The sequence below is a fragment of the Halichoeres trimaculatus genome, unplaced genomic scaffold (genome assembly GCF_033239565.1).
Source record: "Halichoeres trimaculatus isolate MK-OKI-2021-1 unplaced genomic scaffold, fHalTri1.1 fHalTri1_scaffold_11, whole genome shotgun sequence".
Taxonomy (NCBI): domain Eukaryota; kingdom Metazoa; phylum Chordata; class Actinopteri; order Labriformes; family Labridae; genus Halichoeres; species Halichoeres trimaculatus.
The window spans coordinates 32,244,053-32,261,919 of NW_027437189.1; the positions used below are offsets into that span (position 1 = coordinate 32,244,053).

The window sequence follows — 17,867 nt, forward strand, 5'->3', positions numbered from 1 at the left end:
AAAAATGAGATGGCAGCTCAGTCATACTAAGGCTGCCTCATTCTTACAAGCTTAAGTAACTCTTTCTGAAACTATAACCATCCTTGTGGTTTTAGATTGATGTTAAATCTTATTATGTAAAAGTCAAATCTGAACACATATTCATTTCAGGAGAGGCAAAACAAAATTATTTGGTAAATCTGGAAACACCAAGCCCCATGGTGCACATTTTTTGCATATCGCTAAATAAATACACACAGTATTGTCTCCCGTTCAACAAAGGCTCCATACTCTGACAACTATATATATTCAAATTAAACCCGGGGTTCTTAATCAGTGTTTTAAGAATTTCAGGAGAAACTGTCCATCTGGAGTTAGCCAAGCCAATATAGCAGAGCTTTGCTAAATATATATATATATATATATATATATATATATATATATATATATATATATATATATATATATATATATATATATATATATATATATATGCTTTGCTTTTAAAAAAGATTTCCATTGGAATGACTTAGGGTTGTTTATACTTTGAGCAAATATCAAAACATAACTGTGCACTTTAGTCTAGTCCATCATAGCCTGTGGTCCAACTGAGGTCATAGCTCAATCGTAAAGTCATAGTGGGGGATCTCGTCTTGTCTGCATATGCATGCAGAGAAGAGAACGGACTTAGATAGGTGGTGATGTGTCCTTCATTGAGCCAGTTTTCGCTCACCAGAAGAGGAAGCAACATTCTAACCACAATGGCCAAAAGGATCTTTATGTTACTTACATACATATGTGTTAATTTCACAACATGGTGATTGTCGGTTTTGCTGGAGCGCAGCGGCTCTATTTACAGAGGTGTCAAAACCATCCACAGCCATCACTCGAGTAGAAGTATAGATAGTAGGGTTTCAAAAGACTTATGTAGAAGTTGAAGTATCAACTCTACTTTTGTACTTAAGTAAAAGTGTAATAGTACTGGTATAAGTAATATAAGGGGATCAATGCCATTAAGGACAAAAGCTACTGACGACAAAGTTTTGTTAAAATGCTGATGATAATAAATTTGGAGCAGCTGGTGTTGATCAGTATGGTCTTTCTAAACACTGTCAACATCCCTTCAAACTAATTGAGGCTAGACAAAATGTTCGATTACTTTATTTAGACACTAACACAACGTCCACAGTTTCCCTTCATATAAGTAAAATTAATTTCCTATTCCAGATGGTTCCAGATTGTTCCAGACCAAAGCACAAGTGATTTAAGGTTTCAGTAGATAACTTTCTGGATAGTTATTATGTATTTCCCATTAGAGCCACCGTACTTAGTAGGTGCTGTTTCCTGTTTAGTGCCAGCAGAGCGCGGCACTGCGTCACATTCATGTTGACTCACTGTCATGATCGTAGACTGGGCGTCATCTTGCTCAGCTTAAAGTGAGGTCAAAAAATTCTGCTGTCCAGTCATTCCAGATGGGCTGGGGTCAAACTTTAAACAATTAATGCACTTCTTAGAAATGTTTCTCACGTCGGATTGCTGTGGTGATTTGGCGGTATTATTTGGCTGCCTTGTATTCAGGTCCTCTTTATTAGTCCGTCTTATGCTCAGGCAGTGTTATGTTCATACCTCTCATCCAACCACAATCCAATTCACTCTATCTGAATGGAAATGCAATTTATCTGGATAGATTTTTATTTTTTGTGTGTGTGTGTTAGTGTTGACCTTTTTTATTTTATTTATTTATTTATTTATTTATTTATTTATTTATTTTTAAATGGCAGGCTGGAATTAAAACAAGCTGGTATAAAAAAGGATTAACAAGGTTATTTTCAATATGTAGGGAGTAGAAAGTACAGATATTTGTCTGAAAATGAAGAGTAGAAGTAAAAAGTCAGCTAAAAAATGACTACTCCAGTAAAATAGTCCCAACATTTCTACTAAAGTAAGGTAACACAGTATTTTTACTTCATTACTTGACCCCTCTGGCTATTCATTAAGGTCATCTACTTCTTCCTAGGGGTGAAATGTGCTCATACTGAAAACTGAGGCGTACTCATAGCTCATAGACCGATTTCTCAAATTGTATGTAAAAGCGCTGACTAGCTTTTCTCAAACATCTGTGATCAGGAATGTGAGATGTCTGGAGCGCCAGCAAAATTCTACTATTACTACAAACTTCTGGTCTTGATCAAGGGAAGGAAATTCATTTAGCTTGATGGAAAATAAAATGTTTGAATGTGAAGCGTGATCACACTAAAGAAGCCATGCATGCTCAAACTTCCTCTCAAAAGGCCACACAACAAAACCTTTTCTGGCACACAGGCCTGCATGTTTCTCTATTATATCCAAAGTATAGACAGAGATAGGCCTAATGTTTTTTTTTCTTTCATGGCCACTTTCCATTTTTTCATTGGGTAACTTTTTTTCCATAGCTTCACACACAGGGGAGTACACTTGACATCAGTAATGTGACAGACAGTCAGACTTACATCATAGTGCCTGGACTTCTTGACATCTTTGATGGGTGTGATCTGCTCTCCTTTTTTCTGGGAGGGTTTGGTCTCTTTGGCAGTTTGGATCTCAGGCTCGGTCTTGGGTTGTTCCTCTGGGGGTTTCTGCTGTTTCTGAAACTCTGTTGTTGGTTCTGTTGTCGTAGCTGGTGTCGTGGTCTTGGTGTCTGTCGGTTGTTTGGCAGCAGTAGGGGTAACCGGCCCAGTGCCTCCAGGTCCCGCATGTGGCTTCTGAGTCTGAGGCTGACTTGTCTTTTGGGCCTGCTGAGTGGCAGGTTTGTGAAGAGGGCTTTGCTGACTGGTTGGTGCCTGGTGACGGGGCGAACCCATTGGCTGGTGCTTGGGAGACGAGTGAGGAACAGGAAGTGGAGGCTCGTCGAGGCCACCTCCAGACATCAGCCGCTGGGTCTGGCAGTTCAGGCATAACCACTCTTTTTTCTAAAACACAGAAAAGGACAAAACACATCTCATTAAAACCAACTTTTTTAAGGAATAGCTTATTTTTATACATATACATATCACTGAATTAGCAACCATTGTCTTTGAGCAATGCATTCCTGGAGTATGAACTTGAGGCTGGCGGTGAAAGCTAAAGAATCTCTCGAAGGCCCAGATCAAAGTACCCATTTTTTCAGGAAAATTCACTTTTCTTACAACTTGTTTAACATTGTTTTTTGGGTGTAGGTTGGGTGATGGGTATGTAGCATATGTGTTAATACAGAGACATTTTGGGGTTGAATATAGTGCATAAATTAAGACAATAACAAAGGTAAGAGTCAAACTTGGACAAACATGAGTGTTGAAGCTGTATCTGATAAAAGGTAACCTTTGCTCCACCCTATTTGTCTTGGCTAGGGGGCAATATCTCGTTGAGAAAAATTGAGTTGTCCAGTGTTGCTTGAGGCTGACTGCATACACACCAAGCCAAAATCATCAACAGGTACATAAAAATATATATATATTTACAACCTGGTACAAAAACCATCTTGAATCTGAAACACTAATTTCAGTACTGGCAAACACTGTACAGAGGTGACATTTTTGTAACTTGTTGGTTAATAAGATAATAAGGGCACAAGTTTGTCCAATCAGAGGCGTAGCTCAGCTCATGTGGCTGATGGCCGTAGTTGTTAGAAAGGAAGCTTAAAGCCTGTGTCATAACCAATATGGCTGCCACCAATTATCAGCTTTATTACTCTGCATTGGGAACAGACAGGTGATGTAGAGGAGAATAAGTCCATACAGTCCAGGCTGATCAAAAGTTAAGATGAGTCTGAATTTTCAGTATGGTACTGGCCACCACTGGGCCTCAACACGTCCTGTGAAACCAATGAATGGAGCCACAGAGACAGCGTGTTTGACACAGCCTTTATTACTGTTCTAGTGTGATTATAAAACTAAATTTGGAGACACCCTTATTCCAAAATCTCCCTTCCATCTCTCCCTGCTCTGACCTGACCTGGGAGCCAAACCTTTAAAAGGCCAGAGGATGACAAAACACATTTGCTAGCTTAGCCTCAGGACCATCAGAAAGCCTAAAATGGTTATGAATGCTGGACATGGGGGTCATGACTGCTACAACAAAAGATGGCTACCCGTGTGTGTGTGTGTGTGTGTGTGTGTGTTTGCATGTGTGTCTGAATGTGTTAAAATGATGTGTTTTGATTCAGCTTCTCTCAATGACTTAGGGGCTGTTTACACGACAACGGTTATAGGGTGCGACACAAAAGTTTTGTTGCGTTACAGCCTCACGTTTAGATGGAAGCAACGTTTCAGCCGACCTAAAACGCAAACTTTTGAAAACAGCATCCAGAGTGGAATTTTTATGAAATGCTGCAGGCACCATTGCCATGTAAACAGTAAGCTGGCATTTTTAGTGGAAACTCTGATGTCACGGTCCGCTTGGTGCAAGCTCATAGACGACTGTGTTGTGGTTGTGCTCGAATTGCTCACTGTCTTTCAACAAAATGTGCATCCATTGCTTGCACTTAGTATTCCCCTGTACACCAGATGATCGGCTCAACTCTACTTCGGTGGAGATTTCCCAAAAGCTGCTTCTGGACAAGACAGTTATATCACCACCTACAGGCCTGGCATGCTTACTACAGTGTTTTCAGTCTTGCGGCGTTCCCGTGTAAACGCAGATTTTATTCACTGTTTTAAGCATTTTCAGATAAAATGAAGTGTGGATTTAACCTTAAAAACAGAATGCAAGGACACACACACACACACACACACACACACACACACACACACTGTATACTGTGAAAACCACATTTCCAGACAGAGCTGTCAGAGCTGCAGAGGGCTGACTGATTCTGACGTGCTCTCTAAAAGTCATGCTGACAGCTACATAATTTTTCATCACATCGTCTGCGTGTGTGTGTGCGTGTGCGTGTGTGTGTGTGTGTGTGTGTGTGTGTGTGTGTGTGTGTGTATGTATTGTCCAGCAAGGTTCCCCATCGCTTCACCACTTAGCCATCGTAACACAAACAATCCGTCTCTCTCCTCCTGCCAATAACATTGACTAAAAAAATTCCCTCCGTCCACAGATTGCATTCTGACTGTCTCTCTTACTTTATCCCTCCATCTCTTTCCTCTGTTTTTCAGTCCTGTCTGTCCTCTTGAAATCCATTTAGCAAAGCATTGTGCGGTGTTGACTGGTGTTTTTATTCTATCTTCCACCTCTCTTGTTTACTGATTGCTCTTTCTGCATCTTGCACTCCTCCATCTCTTTTGACATTCCATTACACGTTCATTCAAAACCACGTTTCCTCCACCCCTAGATTTGATTTATGACAAAAAGTGTTCAAATAACTGACCACAGTTTTCCACTGGCAATTTAACCCCTCAGCTGGCAGAGGCAGTTCTATTACCCATCAATGAAGGAGACTTGTTTATCATGTTTGGTCCAGAGGCAAAGGGTTACTTGTGGAATCTTTTCACTCTAACTCTGGTTTTCTTTGTCTCTGTGCACTAATACAGCTATAATTGCCCAATAGTAATGCCTAGTCCCAGTGTTCACTGAACACAGCACTGAGCCCTCACTGACTTTAATGCTGCCAGGTGTGAGAACCAAACAGTAACTTTTCTATGAAAATGCGGCCAATGGGGAAGTGCTAAAAGCTGGAAACCACTGATTCAAAAAGCCAGTTTGGACAGCAGAAATGAACATGTTTACAGCCTGGTTGGCAGGCGCCCTGTGGCTGGTGGTGAAGGGGCTCAGAGTCTCTTTAATTCCACCTCTTTACCTCACACTGCCTCAAATGATGGATGGGTTTGGCATTTCCAGTAACACTCATTAATGAAAGCCCTCAAAACTCAGAAACCTTTAGGTGACGTCACACAGACTACATCCAGTGTTGGGCAGTTATAATATTAACCGTTCTAATAACGAATAGTATAATTTACAATTTCACTTAGCAGATGCTTTTTGTCCAAAGCAATGCAAAGTTGGGGATATGGTATCTTGCTTAAAGGCACCTAAACAGTGCTAAGCAAGTTGTACTAACACCTCTCCAGCTATCAGTCCAATTCCCGATCTTGGCTCATGCTGGGAATTGAGCGAGTAACCCTCCGTTTACAACCCCAAACCCCTATGGACTGAGCTGCTGCCGCCCCACCTCCATTGTTCTTGAAATTTCAGTAATAATAGTACAGTTACTAGTGCAAACAAATGACTTGCCGCTGTCTTACTGTTGTTACGAGCTACTGATTCAGACTACAATCTACAATCTGCAGATTAATGTCATCGTGCATGTCAGCCAGGCAGCATGGCCAATCGCTTTGTGGTTGCCAGGGATGCATTCTCCCAAAATTGGGAATCTTTTAATGTGCTGCCATTTACGTTCAGCAGCTGCAAATGTATCCATCACTTTAGCAACTTCATTTTCAAATGTCAGCTTAGATCAACTTAGTCTGAGTTGCAACTCCTCAGTTGACCCAAATGTATGTTTTATATGCGTTTTTAGGCTGCAGAAAAACACACCTGCCAGCAACTTCACCAATGACATTCATTAAGACTCATGAGGAGAGAAGACACAATTACCAATTCTGTGGTGTGTAATGAAAAGAAGTATAATCAGTAGTGCAGAAAATTTCTTTTGGCATTGAGTAATAAGTAAAGCAATATTATTATTATTATTAGTAGTAGTATTAAAAAGAGTAATGAGCAATGACTGATCCATTACTTTTTTCAGTAACGGCTCAGCAATGGCTACGTCCATGTACTGTACAGTCTTTGGTGAGATCATGAAGAAAGTAGGTGGTACAAAAATTTGTGATAGAGCACAACATGATTTACCATTTATAACAAAAACTGATGAATTACACTGTGTACTTGTGTGTCTCATATTTAGCTAACCTAACAAGAGTCAAAGAACATTGGTGATACTATTAAAAACTCTTCAAATATGGAAAAAAAAAAAAAAAAGTTACTCATTTGATTACTGGGAGCTTTGGAAAAAAAAATTTCAAGGACCGAGTTTTCTGAACTTTAATTATTTTAAATAAATGTGATGAGCAAACATGAAGTCAAAGCGGAATGGGAAAGTGACAATCTGTGACTCCTTATGCCATGATCAGTGTTACTCTTTCACCCATGGAGTCATACTCAGAGCTAGTAATGTCTTATTCACAATAAAAAAAAAAAATACTGCTCTGTATTATCATCTGTAAGTCTGGGCTGAGTCAACAAATCATGAATCTGGTTGAAGTTGCTGCAAAGACTGTAAAGATTTTAAATTGATATTTTAGACTACTGTGATAGGTAGTGTCCTGTCTGCCTTTCTTCCCTTGTAAAATGTTCAAAATGAAGAAAGAAAGAAAGAAAGAAAGAAAGAAAGAAAGAAAGAAAGAAAGAAAGAAAGAAAGAAAGAAAGAAAGAAGTAATACAGTGCATTCCTTGACATCTTTATTCCTACATATAGTTGATTATCACAAGCCTCCAAATGAATTGTCTCCAGTTCAACCCAAGACTTTTGGGTTTGTGATTTGCCTTAACAAGAAACAATACAGCCGCGTTTCCACCAAGCAGACTGGTTCGGTTCGTCTTGGTATGGCGCGCATTTTGTGGCGTTTCCACTGACTTATCCCCAGACAGATCCCCAAATAACTGAGACGAGTCGTCCCACTTTTTGGGACTCTTTCGTATGGGTGCCAGACCTGAACCGACCCGCTCTTGGAAGGTGGAGCTACAACACCGCAGACCGTTGATTGGTCAAAAGAATCATCTCCTGATCTACGACGGCCACTGCATTTCCTCTGACAGCACACAGTCTTCTCTGCGTGTTGATTGCACTTTGTATCAAAGAGCTACATGCCAATCACAGAGAGGACGAAATGCTGCGTGACTTCCATCTATGCTCTTTGTTTACTGTGTCGCGTTTTTCTTCTTCATTGGACTATTAGCTGGGGACACTGTGTCTGGCTGCTATGGCGTCATGCTATTATTTAACAGCTGCGGCTTTCGGCATCAGTTTTACTCGCCGCCTACCACAAGAGGGCACAGTTTGCTCTGGAAACGCAAACAGGATCAGGCTTAACTGTGCCAAACCGTACTGAAGCAAACTATACTGCTTGGTGGAAACGCGGCTTAAGAAACCATGATCTTTACTAGTACTACTATCTACATACTACTACATCTGCACTACTTTATTTGATTATATTTTTTTAACTGAATAACATTCATTAAATCTGAGGGACCTTTCTGCTCCAACAGTTATTACTGATTTGGCGACAGTTTTACCGTCTCCCCTTCTTTCATCGTCATATTTTAACTCCTCATTTATTCTCTCATTTCACAGCCTCTCTGTCACTCTCTACATCTCCTCTTCTCTCCCTCGCACAGAGTGAAGGCTATTTTTACCCAGAATGCCACCGTTCTGCTCGAGCGCACACTCCACTAAGCGCTAGCTGCTGCTGCTGCTGCTTTCAGCCGCACTCTGCTGCACGACACAGGGACTCACACTCGCACACGCTCACACACATGTGAAGTCACATGGTTCACACTAAAGCAAAATGGAGGAGGCTTGTGGAGCTGAAGGCTAATCAGGAGAGGAGAAAGGGAGTGGTGACAGGCAGAAGAGAAGTGAGTGACACCACCACACATACACGTGCAGTAATTTAGCCTTGCCTCCAGTAATGTGGCTCCCTGCTGAGTCTGCAGTAACTGGAAGGACAGAATAAAGAAGAAAACTTGGAGGTGTGAGTTAGTTGAAATGTACAAGAATGACCTACTTTCTAGCAAAATGAGCATTCAGATAAAGGTCAGCATGCTAAGCTAACGCAGCATTAGCTGACTGAAGCAGAGCCTAAACTTTATGAAGCTAATAATCCCCAAATCTTCTCTTCTTACAGGGGTAATAGCTGCACATCCAGTGCACAGTAAATCAACACAGTTGTGTCCTCCTACGAGCCAATCAGGATGTGATGAGGTAATGACTGATGTCTGACTTGTCCCATGTCTGCTGATCAGTGCATTGATTCTGACAGATAATGCACTGTAGCTGCTAAGTACCATCCCCGACAGCCAAACACTCCTGATCTTCTGACTTTCTTTTATTTCAACACCAACATTCCTGAACTTGAACAACAGTGTGTGAGATTAAGAGCAGGTTTCACTGCTCGGTGTGCGGGTTGCATCAGTTCTATCATGGTACCTGGAAGCGCTCACTGTCAGATCACAACAAAGAGCAGATTTCACTGGAGCTCCTCCACAGGAACTCCTTTTGCTCCTATTTGTAGATCTACTTGCTCTTATTCACTGTCTGCATCTTAATTCTTACCTCTTGACAGCTTTACTTTTGTCTGATGGGAAACACTCCGATTTTTCTCCTCTCATCCTCCTCCATGTCTGCAGAGAAGGGCATTTGATGCTTCCATGGTTTGTATTTCTACTGCACAACATGATAAAGGTTTTTCTGCGCAAGAGTCATTTTGGTCAAATGGAAGTATCACACTAGGAGAAATACAGAGCTATGAAAATAGAATGTCACCACTTTTTTGTAACAGATACTCTATACTTCCTATCATCTAACTTAACTTTTCAGTGTTTAAAAAGTAATGACACCAACTTGTGTGTTTAGTGTTATTTCAATGTGGCTCCTGCCAAAGTGTGCATTTGATGTAGAAGCAAATTATGATATGCTCTTAAAGCCCTAAGGATTATTATACTTTCTCTCTTCCACTTAAACCTCGAACTAGGTGCCTTCAACATGCTTAAAATCAAAATGAAACATGCTAGAAAATTCAGCTGTTTTCGTGATGCTATGAGCTCCAGAGTGCCCCTATAGGTGAAAAAAATGTATCTCTTCTGTATGTTCAGTAAAAATCAGAATCAGGTGTCCTAATCACTTGGCCTGGCCACAGGTGTATAAAATCAAGCACCTAGGCATGCAGACTGTTTTTACAAACATTTGTGAAAGAATGAGCCGCTCTCAGGAGCTCAGTGAATTCCAGCGTAGAACTGTCACTGGACGCCACCTGTGCAACAAATCCAGGTGTGAAATTTCCTCACTCCTAAATATTCCACAGTCAGCTCTCAGCTTTATTATAAGAAAATGGGAGAGTTTGGTAACAACAGCAGCTCAGCCACAAAGTGGTAGGCCATGTAAACTGATGGAGAGGGGTCAGTAGATGCTGAGGCGCATAGTGCAAAGAGGTCGCCGACTTTCTGCACTGTCAGTTACTACAGAGCTCCAAACTTCATGTGGCCTTCAGATTAACTCAATTACAGTACACAGAAAGCTTCATGGAATGGGTTTCCATGGCCCAGCAGCTGCATCCAAGCCTCATCACCAAGTGCAATGCAAAGCATTGGATGCAGTGGTGTAAAGCACACCACCATTGGACTCTAGAGCAGTGGCAATCTGATGGATGAGTCTGGGTTTGGAAGTTGCCAGGAGAACAGTACATTTCAGACTGCATTGTGCCATGTGACAAATTTGGTGGAGGAGGAATCATGGTGTGGGGTTGTTTCTCAGGAGCTGGGCTTGGCCCCTTAGTTCCAGTGAAAGGAGCTTTGAATGCTTCAGGATACCAAAACATTTTGGACAATTCCATTCTCCCAACTTTGTGGGAACGGGCTCCTTCCTCTTCCAACATGACTGTGCACCAGTGCACAAAGCAAGCTCCATAAAGACATGGATGACAGAGTCTGGTGTGGATGAACTTGACTGTCCTGCACAGAGTCCTGACCTGAACTGGATAAAACACCTTTGGGATGAATTAGAGCGGACACTGAGAGCCAGGCCTTCTCCACCAACATGAGTGTGTGACCTCACTTTTGGGAGCGCTTTTGGGAGAATAGTAAAAAATTCCTATTAACACACTCATCAACCTTGTGGACAGCCTCCCCAGAAGAGTTGAAGCTGTAAAAGCTGCAAAAGGTGGACTGACATCATATTGAACCCTATGGGTTAGGAATGGGATGGCACTCAAGTCTATATGTGAGTCAAGGCAGGTGAGCGAATACTTTTGGTAATTTAGTGTACCTTTCACTGTCAAACTTTACCAGCAGGGCTTCAAAAATGGCAGCTTCAGGGCGAGTGCCAGAGATAAACTTTGCTTTTTTTACTTCTGAGACAAACACTGGCATTAATACTCAGTAGGTTAGGGCCAGTATAAGGGTGAGAACATTTTAGAATGAGTTAGAAAAATCCTCATGATGCCTTCAAGACTTTGATGTTCTGCAATTTAGTAAAAGTTGAAGAATTAAACCAAAATTAAAATGAGACACTACACCACTCTAATGTCTAATGTGTCAACTTTGTCAACTTAAATTCAGGAAAGTATTTTGAATTAAAATAAGAAACTTGTTAATTCATGGTGAAACCAACTCTAAAACTAGTGTCAGATGTCAGAATTATTTATTCAGGATAATGAAACTATGACATCTGTGGAGAATTTTAATATACTTTGAGATCACAAAATGCGCTCACATGTTCAAACAGCACCTATAATGCAGATTCACAAACTGTAAGGAGCCTGTTGCATGTCTTTAGTAAAAAGACACCTCTTCCACTGAGTGTGCTATCACACACATATACACACAGTTAGCTGGATAAAAGGTGCTGGATCTCATCTAACACCTTTTTTCACAGTTAGAAAGAGGAGATGCAGGTGCACAGAGGGAGACGGAAATAAAAGAAAGCAGAAGAAGCGAGAGTGTAAAGAGAAGACAAGTAAGAACTTGAGAAGAGTGAAAGATCCGGGAAAGGAGGTGACGGAGAGGATAACTGAGAGGAACGAATCTTGAAGAGGGGAAAGAGGAGGAGAGTGAGTGAATAGAGAAAGAGAGGAAGTGTAGGGAGGAGAAGAATTATGGGAGTGAAAAGAGATGCAGATGGAGAAGTAGAACAAGTGGCAGAACAATGGAGGAGATGAAAGAGGAGTGACACTACAGAGGGATCTTCCTCTGGGTTATATAATGTGAACAGGTTTCATTTCTATGCAGATCTCTAAAAACCTCCACAGTGGAGCCTCTTTAATTATGTAACCCTGTTGTGATAGAGAGACAGAGAGAGGCAGGCGTGGGTGCACGGCTGTATGTGTGTGTGTGTGTTTGTGTTAATGTTTACACATTATGTTTTATTGCCCACATTACACTGTCACCTCTTTCACTGCCCACCTATTTTCTGTCTCCGGCTGAGCGACCAGCTATTCCTCACAGAGACAGTTTAAGACCAGGATCAGACCTGCTGCAGCTCTTTTCCCTTCCTCTTCCCCACCCTGTGTTGGTAGAGGATATTATCTGTACACTCTGCAGTCTAAATCTGTCAGTGACAGATTTGTGTTTGTTTTCTGTGATAATTTCAGATTCCATGTACTTTGAAAGCTGCATCACCAAAAAACTAAAAAGTGTGGCATGGTACAATCCCAAAAACAAGAGAATGGAGACAGTGTTTCTGTACATATGTCTTTTTGCTTTTGATTCTTCTAGTTTTTTTCTGTGTGTAAAAGTCTAGTTTAAAACGAAACATATGAATGAGTAAACAGAAAAGTTCTCTTGCTTCATCAAAGTGTTGGCTTCAACTTTAAAGTTTTGCCCTGATTGCGATATTTGGACTGCATGTGTAAAGAATCCAGATTAAGAAAATAAGTCAAGGACTGCACAATAACCGTCTGCTACCATCAGGTCAGTGAGTACTTCTGTTGCAGTTGGCAGGGGTTAATTGCCCTGCTAAATGCCATCATAATTTTGGCTTTTTATAGAGTTTTCCTGCCAAGATTTCAGCAGATGGACCAGGGATTTGAACCATCAACCTGACTGGGGCGGGGCCAGACAGCTGAAAGGCGGAGGCCTCTTTGGTGGAGACTGACAGGAACAGGTTGAAGACAGAAGCAGCTAATTTACAGTTTGGCCTATAAATGTCACAGGAGAGGATCTAAAGAGACCTTCTGTCTCACTGGGATTTGGTCACACACAAACAAACACATAAACACGCACATGCATGCACACATGCACACACAAGCACACTAAATGCAGAGGTATGTGCACACACATAAAAAACAGTAAGCATGGGGAGAAACGCTTTGCAGGTTAAGTGTTCACTCCTGCAAGATTGTGCATGTATCAGTGTGTGTGCAATGCCTCTGTGTATGTGTGTGTGTCTGTGTGTATGTGTGTGTGCACAGGCTGCAGGGATCAGAGGATTTTGACTCCTGCAGTAATAGGATGGCAGCTCGCCAGCAGCAAAACAGGGCAGAGCCACAGTGGACCTGCCTATCTCTCTGCTGCATGAGTCAACAGGGAACAGGAAGGCAGACAGGTCAGCTCACTTCCACTACAGCTTTATTATACATATGGCTTTCTCTTCAGAATAAATCAGCCCTCAAACTGATGTTTTATGGTGCACACACAGACAGAAGTTCAGTCATTTTCTCAGGAGTTGGTTAAGATGAGAGCAGAGCTCCTGACCAGGCCCTGTGATAGTGGGTGGCTCTGATGTGTTAGCCATAACAATTTAATGTGGATTTGGGGGAAATGACCTCCAAGAGAGACTGCATTCATCAAAAAATCGTAGTCAGGACTGTCTGGTTTAAGAACTTAGTGTGTCCAAACAGAAGGTTACACCTCTGCCACACTTCCCGAAACCAAAGGAGTGCCTCAGGGTTCCTTTTTGGAGCCACTCCTGTTCATTCTTTACATCAATGCTATTGATCAGAATGTTAAAAATGCAGATTTTTTGTTTTTTGCTTATGACAGTCATGACCCATTCGGCACCCACCTCAGACCAAGCTCTCACAGTTAGCATTAGCTTTTGACTGTTAAGCAGAATTTCGCTGATTTAAAACTTGTGTTGAATGCTGACAAGACCAAGGTCATGTTGTTCTCAAACATTAAACCCAAGCACTTAAACCTACCTTCAATCTTTACCTCTCAGAGTTCTCAGACTGAGTGTGTTTTGAACTACAGATATCTTGGTATTTTGTTTGAAGAGTACTTGACTTTTACTCCTCACATTCAGGAGCCGGTAAAAAGGCTAAGACTGAAGTTGGGTTTTTATTGCAGGATCAAGTCTTGGCTGTCTTTTGAATCTAAAAAGAAACTTGTTAGTACCCCGTTTACACACATGCATCATTTCAGAGCTTACATGCTGTGAACACAGTGAATCATGAAGCTCTGAGGTTCCTCATTAAATCCATCATTTATCACTGTTTGTTGAATGGTTGCGTGGGATGGTTTTTATTGTTCACTCGTAGACTAATGCCTTGTTTACACGACAACATTTTACCCCAAAATGCCAAAAAATGCAGTGAACAAATCAGTGTTTACATGGAAACATTGGCCTGTAGTTGGTGCTATAACTGTCTTGTACAGAAGCAGCTTTTGGTAGATCTCTACTGAAGTAGAGTTGGGCCCAAGGGGCAACATCCGGTCAGTAAAAATGAAGCCTATGTGGAAGTGCTAAAAGTCGCTGTTCGTCGAGAATTCGCTTGAGGCTGGCTGCAGAAAGACCGTAAGTGACGTACACACACAGCCATAAAAACAGACTTTTACGGCATTAAACACATATTTAAAGCCTGGTTAAAAACGGGTTGGGTCTAAAACACTGATTTCTCTATCAGCACACACTGTACGGTGAGTGAGTTTTTTTCTATCTCTGCGGTTTAGAAGTTGTTAGGATAGTTTGATTTTCCAATCAGAGGCACAGCTCAGGTCACGTGACCGCCAGGCGCCCTGTAGCTGCCTGAAGAAAAACTAACAGCTGGCGCCATAGCGAATGTGGCTGCGTCTGTGGATTGGCGCACTGCAAAACAGAATCTGGCCAGAAGATATGTGCTAATTATGCGCTAAATTTTCACCAAATTCTCATGAAATTTCAGGCGTAATTAAAAATAATAATAAAAAAATATTTGTCTAATTATTATCTTAGTGTGATGAAATTTACGGACATCTTTTAGTTATACCAAAAAGAATCGAGAGAAAGGCAAATCGTCCCAGCCCGACTGATTATGTTATATCCACCTGACTACCAGGAAAAAAAAAATATTATCCGATCACAAGGATTTTAAGATTCCCCAATCTTTGTGAGGTTATTAGAATACTGAACACATTTTTTTAGATTTTTTTTAAATATATTTCAGATATTATGTATATTACAATGCATATTACAATGCAAAAATACAGTAAAAAAATATTCAGACAATGTTTAAATGTGTTGTTAAGAGTCCCATATAAAATATGCCACCAAAATTTCAAGCCAAAATTTGCTTATTAAAAAGTTACTTTTCCTCTTCCCATAAATTGCACTTCCACTGAAAGATGCCATTTTCCTTAATGAAAAAGAGTAAGGTACCAAAGCCCCACCCTTTAACATTTGGTATCATTGAAAAGCCCCAAATGTCGACTGTAGATGGCATGAGGAGTTTATTCAGTAGTGTGAAGTAAGTGGAAGATGCTTAGGTTTACAAATGTCCTCCACAGAGGACAAATTTGAACTGCTGGTGGTCAGGAGGATATGAATGTTTTAACATACATCTGAAACTCTATTTACTGCTGCTGTCTTGGCTGGGACACTCTTGAAATGGAGATTAGATTATTCCCTTGGTTAAACAAAATGTAAATAAATAAATAAATAAATATACATCTATAAAACTTACAGTCCCTGGTGCTAGGTGTGTGTTGTTTTTCTCAACTGGACAAACCTGGAGCCTTTTGGTCACTCCACCCGACACGGCAAAAACAACTTTTTCTCTGCTGCTGAATAAATAAAACAAAAACTGTTCTTTTTAAAGACAGCACTTCAGCTGTGTTAAAGTGCAGGAAATTTCCCAGAGGACCAGGAACCTTTAGATGGAGTCAGTGCATTTCTCTTTCATGGATGATTTTTTTTTTTTAATTCCAAAGGCTCCATGTTCCTGTAGTGCTCCTCTCCAAAGGGTGCAGGGACCTCGGGGTCAGGCCTTGCAGTACACAGCACTTTGATTTGTTGGGAGGGGGACCCAGGAACCAAGCAGAGCAGTAAGGAGTCTGACAGCCTGCTGAGAACTGGAGAGCAGTGAGCTCTGTTTTAACTGATTTGCTCTTTGTGTAAAAAAGGATGTTCCTTGATGGAAACACTGACAACAACTGGCTGAAAGGATTATTTCGTAGCTCAGCTCAAGCAGTACCTCCTGGGGTTAGATAACCTGGGTACTTTTGGTTGAAACAGCTGGAAGAAAAGGTGTCGATTCTTTTCTAAAAAGTTAATAACCTTCACTGCTCAATCCCAGTTTTATTTTTAGCCATCTCAAAGTCTTATTCATCTTTTTTTTCATCACTGCTGCCAAACAAATGAGCTCTTCAGGGGGACACGAAAGTTTACGGAGTTGAAGTTCTTACATCTCTGTGCACCCAGATCTGAACCCTATCCTCAGTGGTGGGGGGCTGCTGGGTATTATCAGGATTTAATTGATCTGGCCTTGGTTTTAGAATCAGAGAGACTGCAGTCTTTGAAGTCATGAGATGCGTACTTTGAAGTGCAGGAGGCAGGCTTCACTTGGACAGCAGCATTATGGGTCTGGGAGATTGCTGGCTCATCCCGCAGGGGGGGTTGGAAGAAAAGACACGATCAGACAGATGCTGAGGAGGAAGTTAGGGGGAAAAATCTTGAGGAAAGTTCAGCTAAGGGCTTAGAGCCTGAAGAGGAGAGACACAGTCTTCCAGTGTGAGATGAGAGAGGCGGGGTTGAAGGGGAGAGATGCGATTGTTGTGAAATGGAAAAAAAAAAAGGTGGAGGTGAGGATGGACATGTGAGACAGACAGCGGGGGCTGGGAGGAAACTTCATGAGAGGAAGTTGAGGGTAAAATGTGAGAGATGTATAAATAAGAATATTTCTCAGCTCTGGTTTTATCTGGTTACTCCAGCGGGATTTGCACAACAAGAACCAAGAAACCAAACCTACTCACAGGCTTGTTTTTCACAGAATACCTAAGTATTGATGGAGCACAGCAAGGCCTCAAACTCACAGGTAACTGCACTAAAACAGCTGAATGACTGATCGCTAAAAAGAACAATGTTTGGTCACAAAAAAGAGAACATCAACAAAGTCATTGTGCATGAATCAAACAGATAGGACTGGCTGACTCAGATATGTAAAGCAGTTTGTTATGAGGAGAGAGCTCTTGTGTGTAGGTGCATCCTCCACAGACACTTGTTGTTATTGGTTAAGTTATTGTTGTCAGTAGAAAGCATCCAGACGAGCTGTAAAGCAGATACAGGGAGATCCATTTTCATTAAGCTCACTCCACTTCATCATGAGTAATGCTCCGGTTTTACAGCATCACCACAACATCTATTAATCTTTCTTTACTGGAGTGTTTTTACTGGATGACAGTGGAAGAGGCAAACAAGCACTCAGGCACACACTCACCTACGGACAGTTTGTAGTAACCAATCAACCTTTCTAGGATGTTTTCAGACTCTAAGAGGGAGCTGGACTATTATCATATATTACCCTTATTGTAAACATAAAATACTGAAAGTTATGAGAGTTGAATTGACGGCATTTTACTGTCTTTATTTCATAATAAAAAGGCCCATTCCACTAAATCAGTGCCATTTGCATCCCCAGGAAATAAAATGTATAAATGCATGATGTATAAATGATGACTGTAAAATGTACACACCCAATGTACATTAATCTGATTGTTTATTTAATAAAAAGATTTAAGAGATTAATTTAAACTATATTGAATGCTGGAAAAATATCATTTGCTGCCTGTCTTCACTCCCTAAAATTACACTTTGCCTTCAAATATAATACTTTAAATCCTTTAGGAATGTTTAACTGTTTACTAATTTTTCTTACTCCTTATCCCACATTTACTTTCAGTTTACTTTCTTTGAATTGTTTTGTTAACATTCACAGTTAAGCCATTTCCCTTAATTTTTG

The 17,867-nt window shown here is 41.0% G+C and overlaps 1 protein-coding gene across 2 annotated transcripts in view; it reads right to left on the reverse strand.

Annotated features, from left to right (window-relative positions):
- bsna (bassoon presynaptic cytomatrix protein a) overlaps positions 1-17,867 on the reverse strand; it is a 197,813-nt gene that overhangs the window by 59,584 nt on the left and 120,362 nt on the right. For both annotated transcript variants that reach the window (XM_074682147.1, XM_074682146.1), the window contains exon 3: positions 2,469-2,927. In XM_074682147.1, coding sequence (XP_074538248.1) covers positions 2,469-2,927 — 459 coding nt within the window. The remainder of the gene's footprint in view (positions 1-2,468; positions 2,928-17,867) is intronic.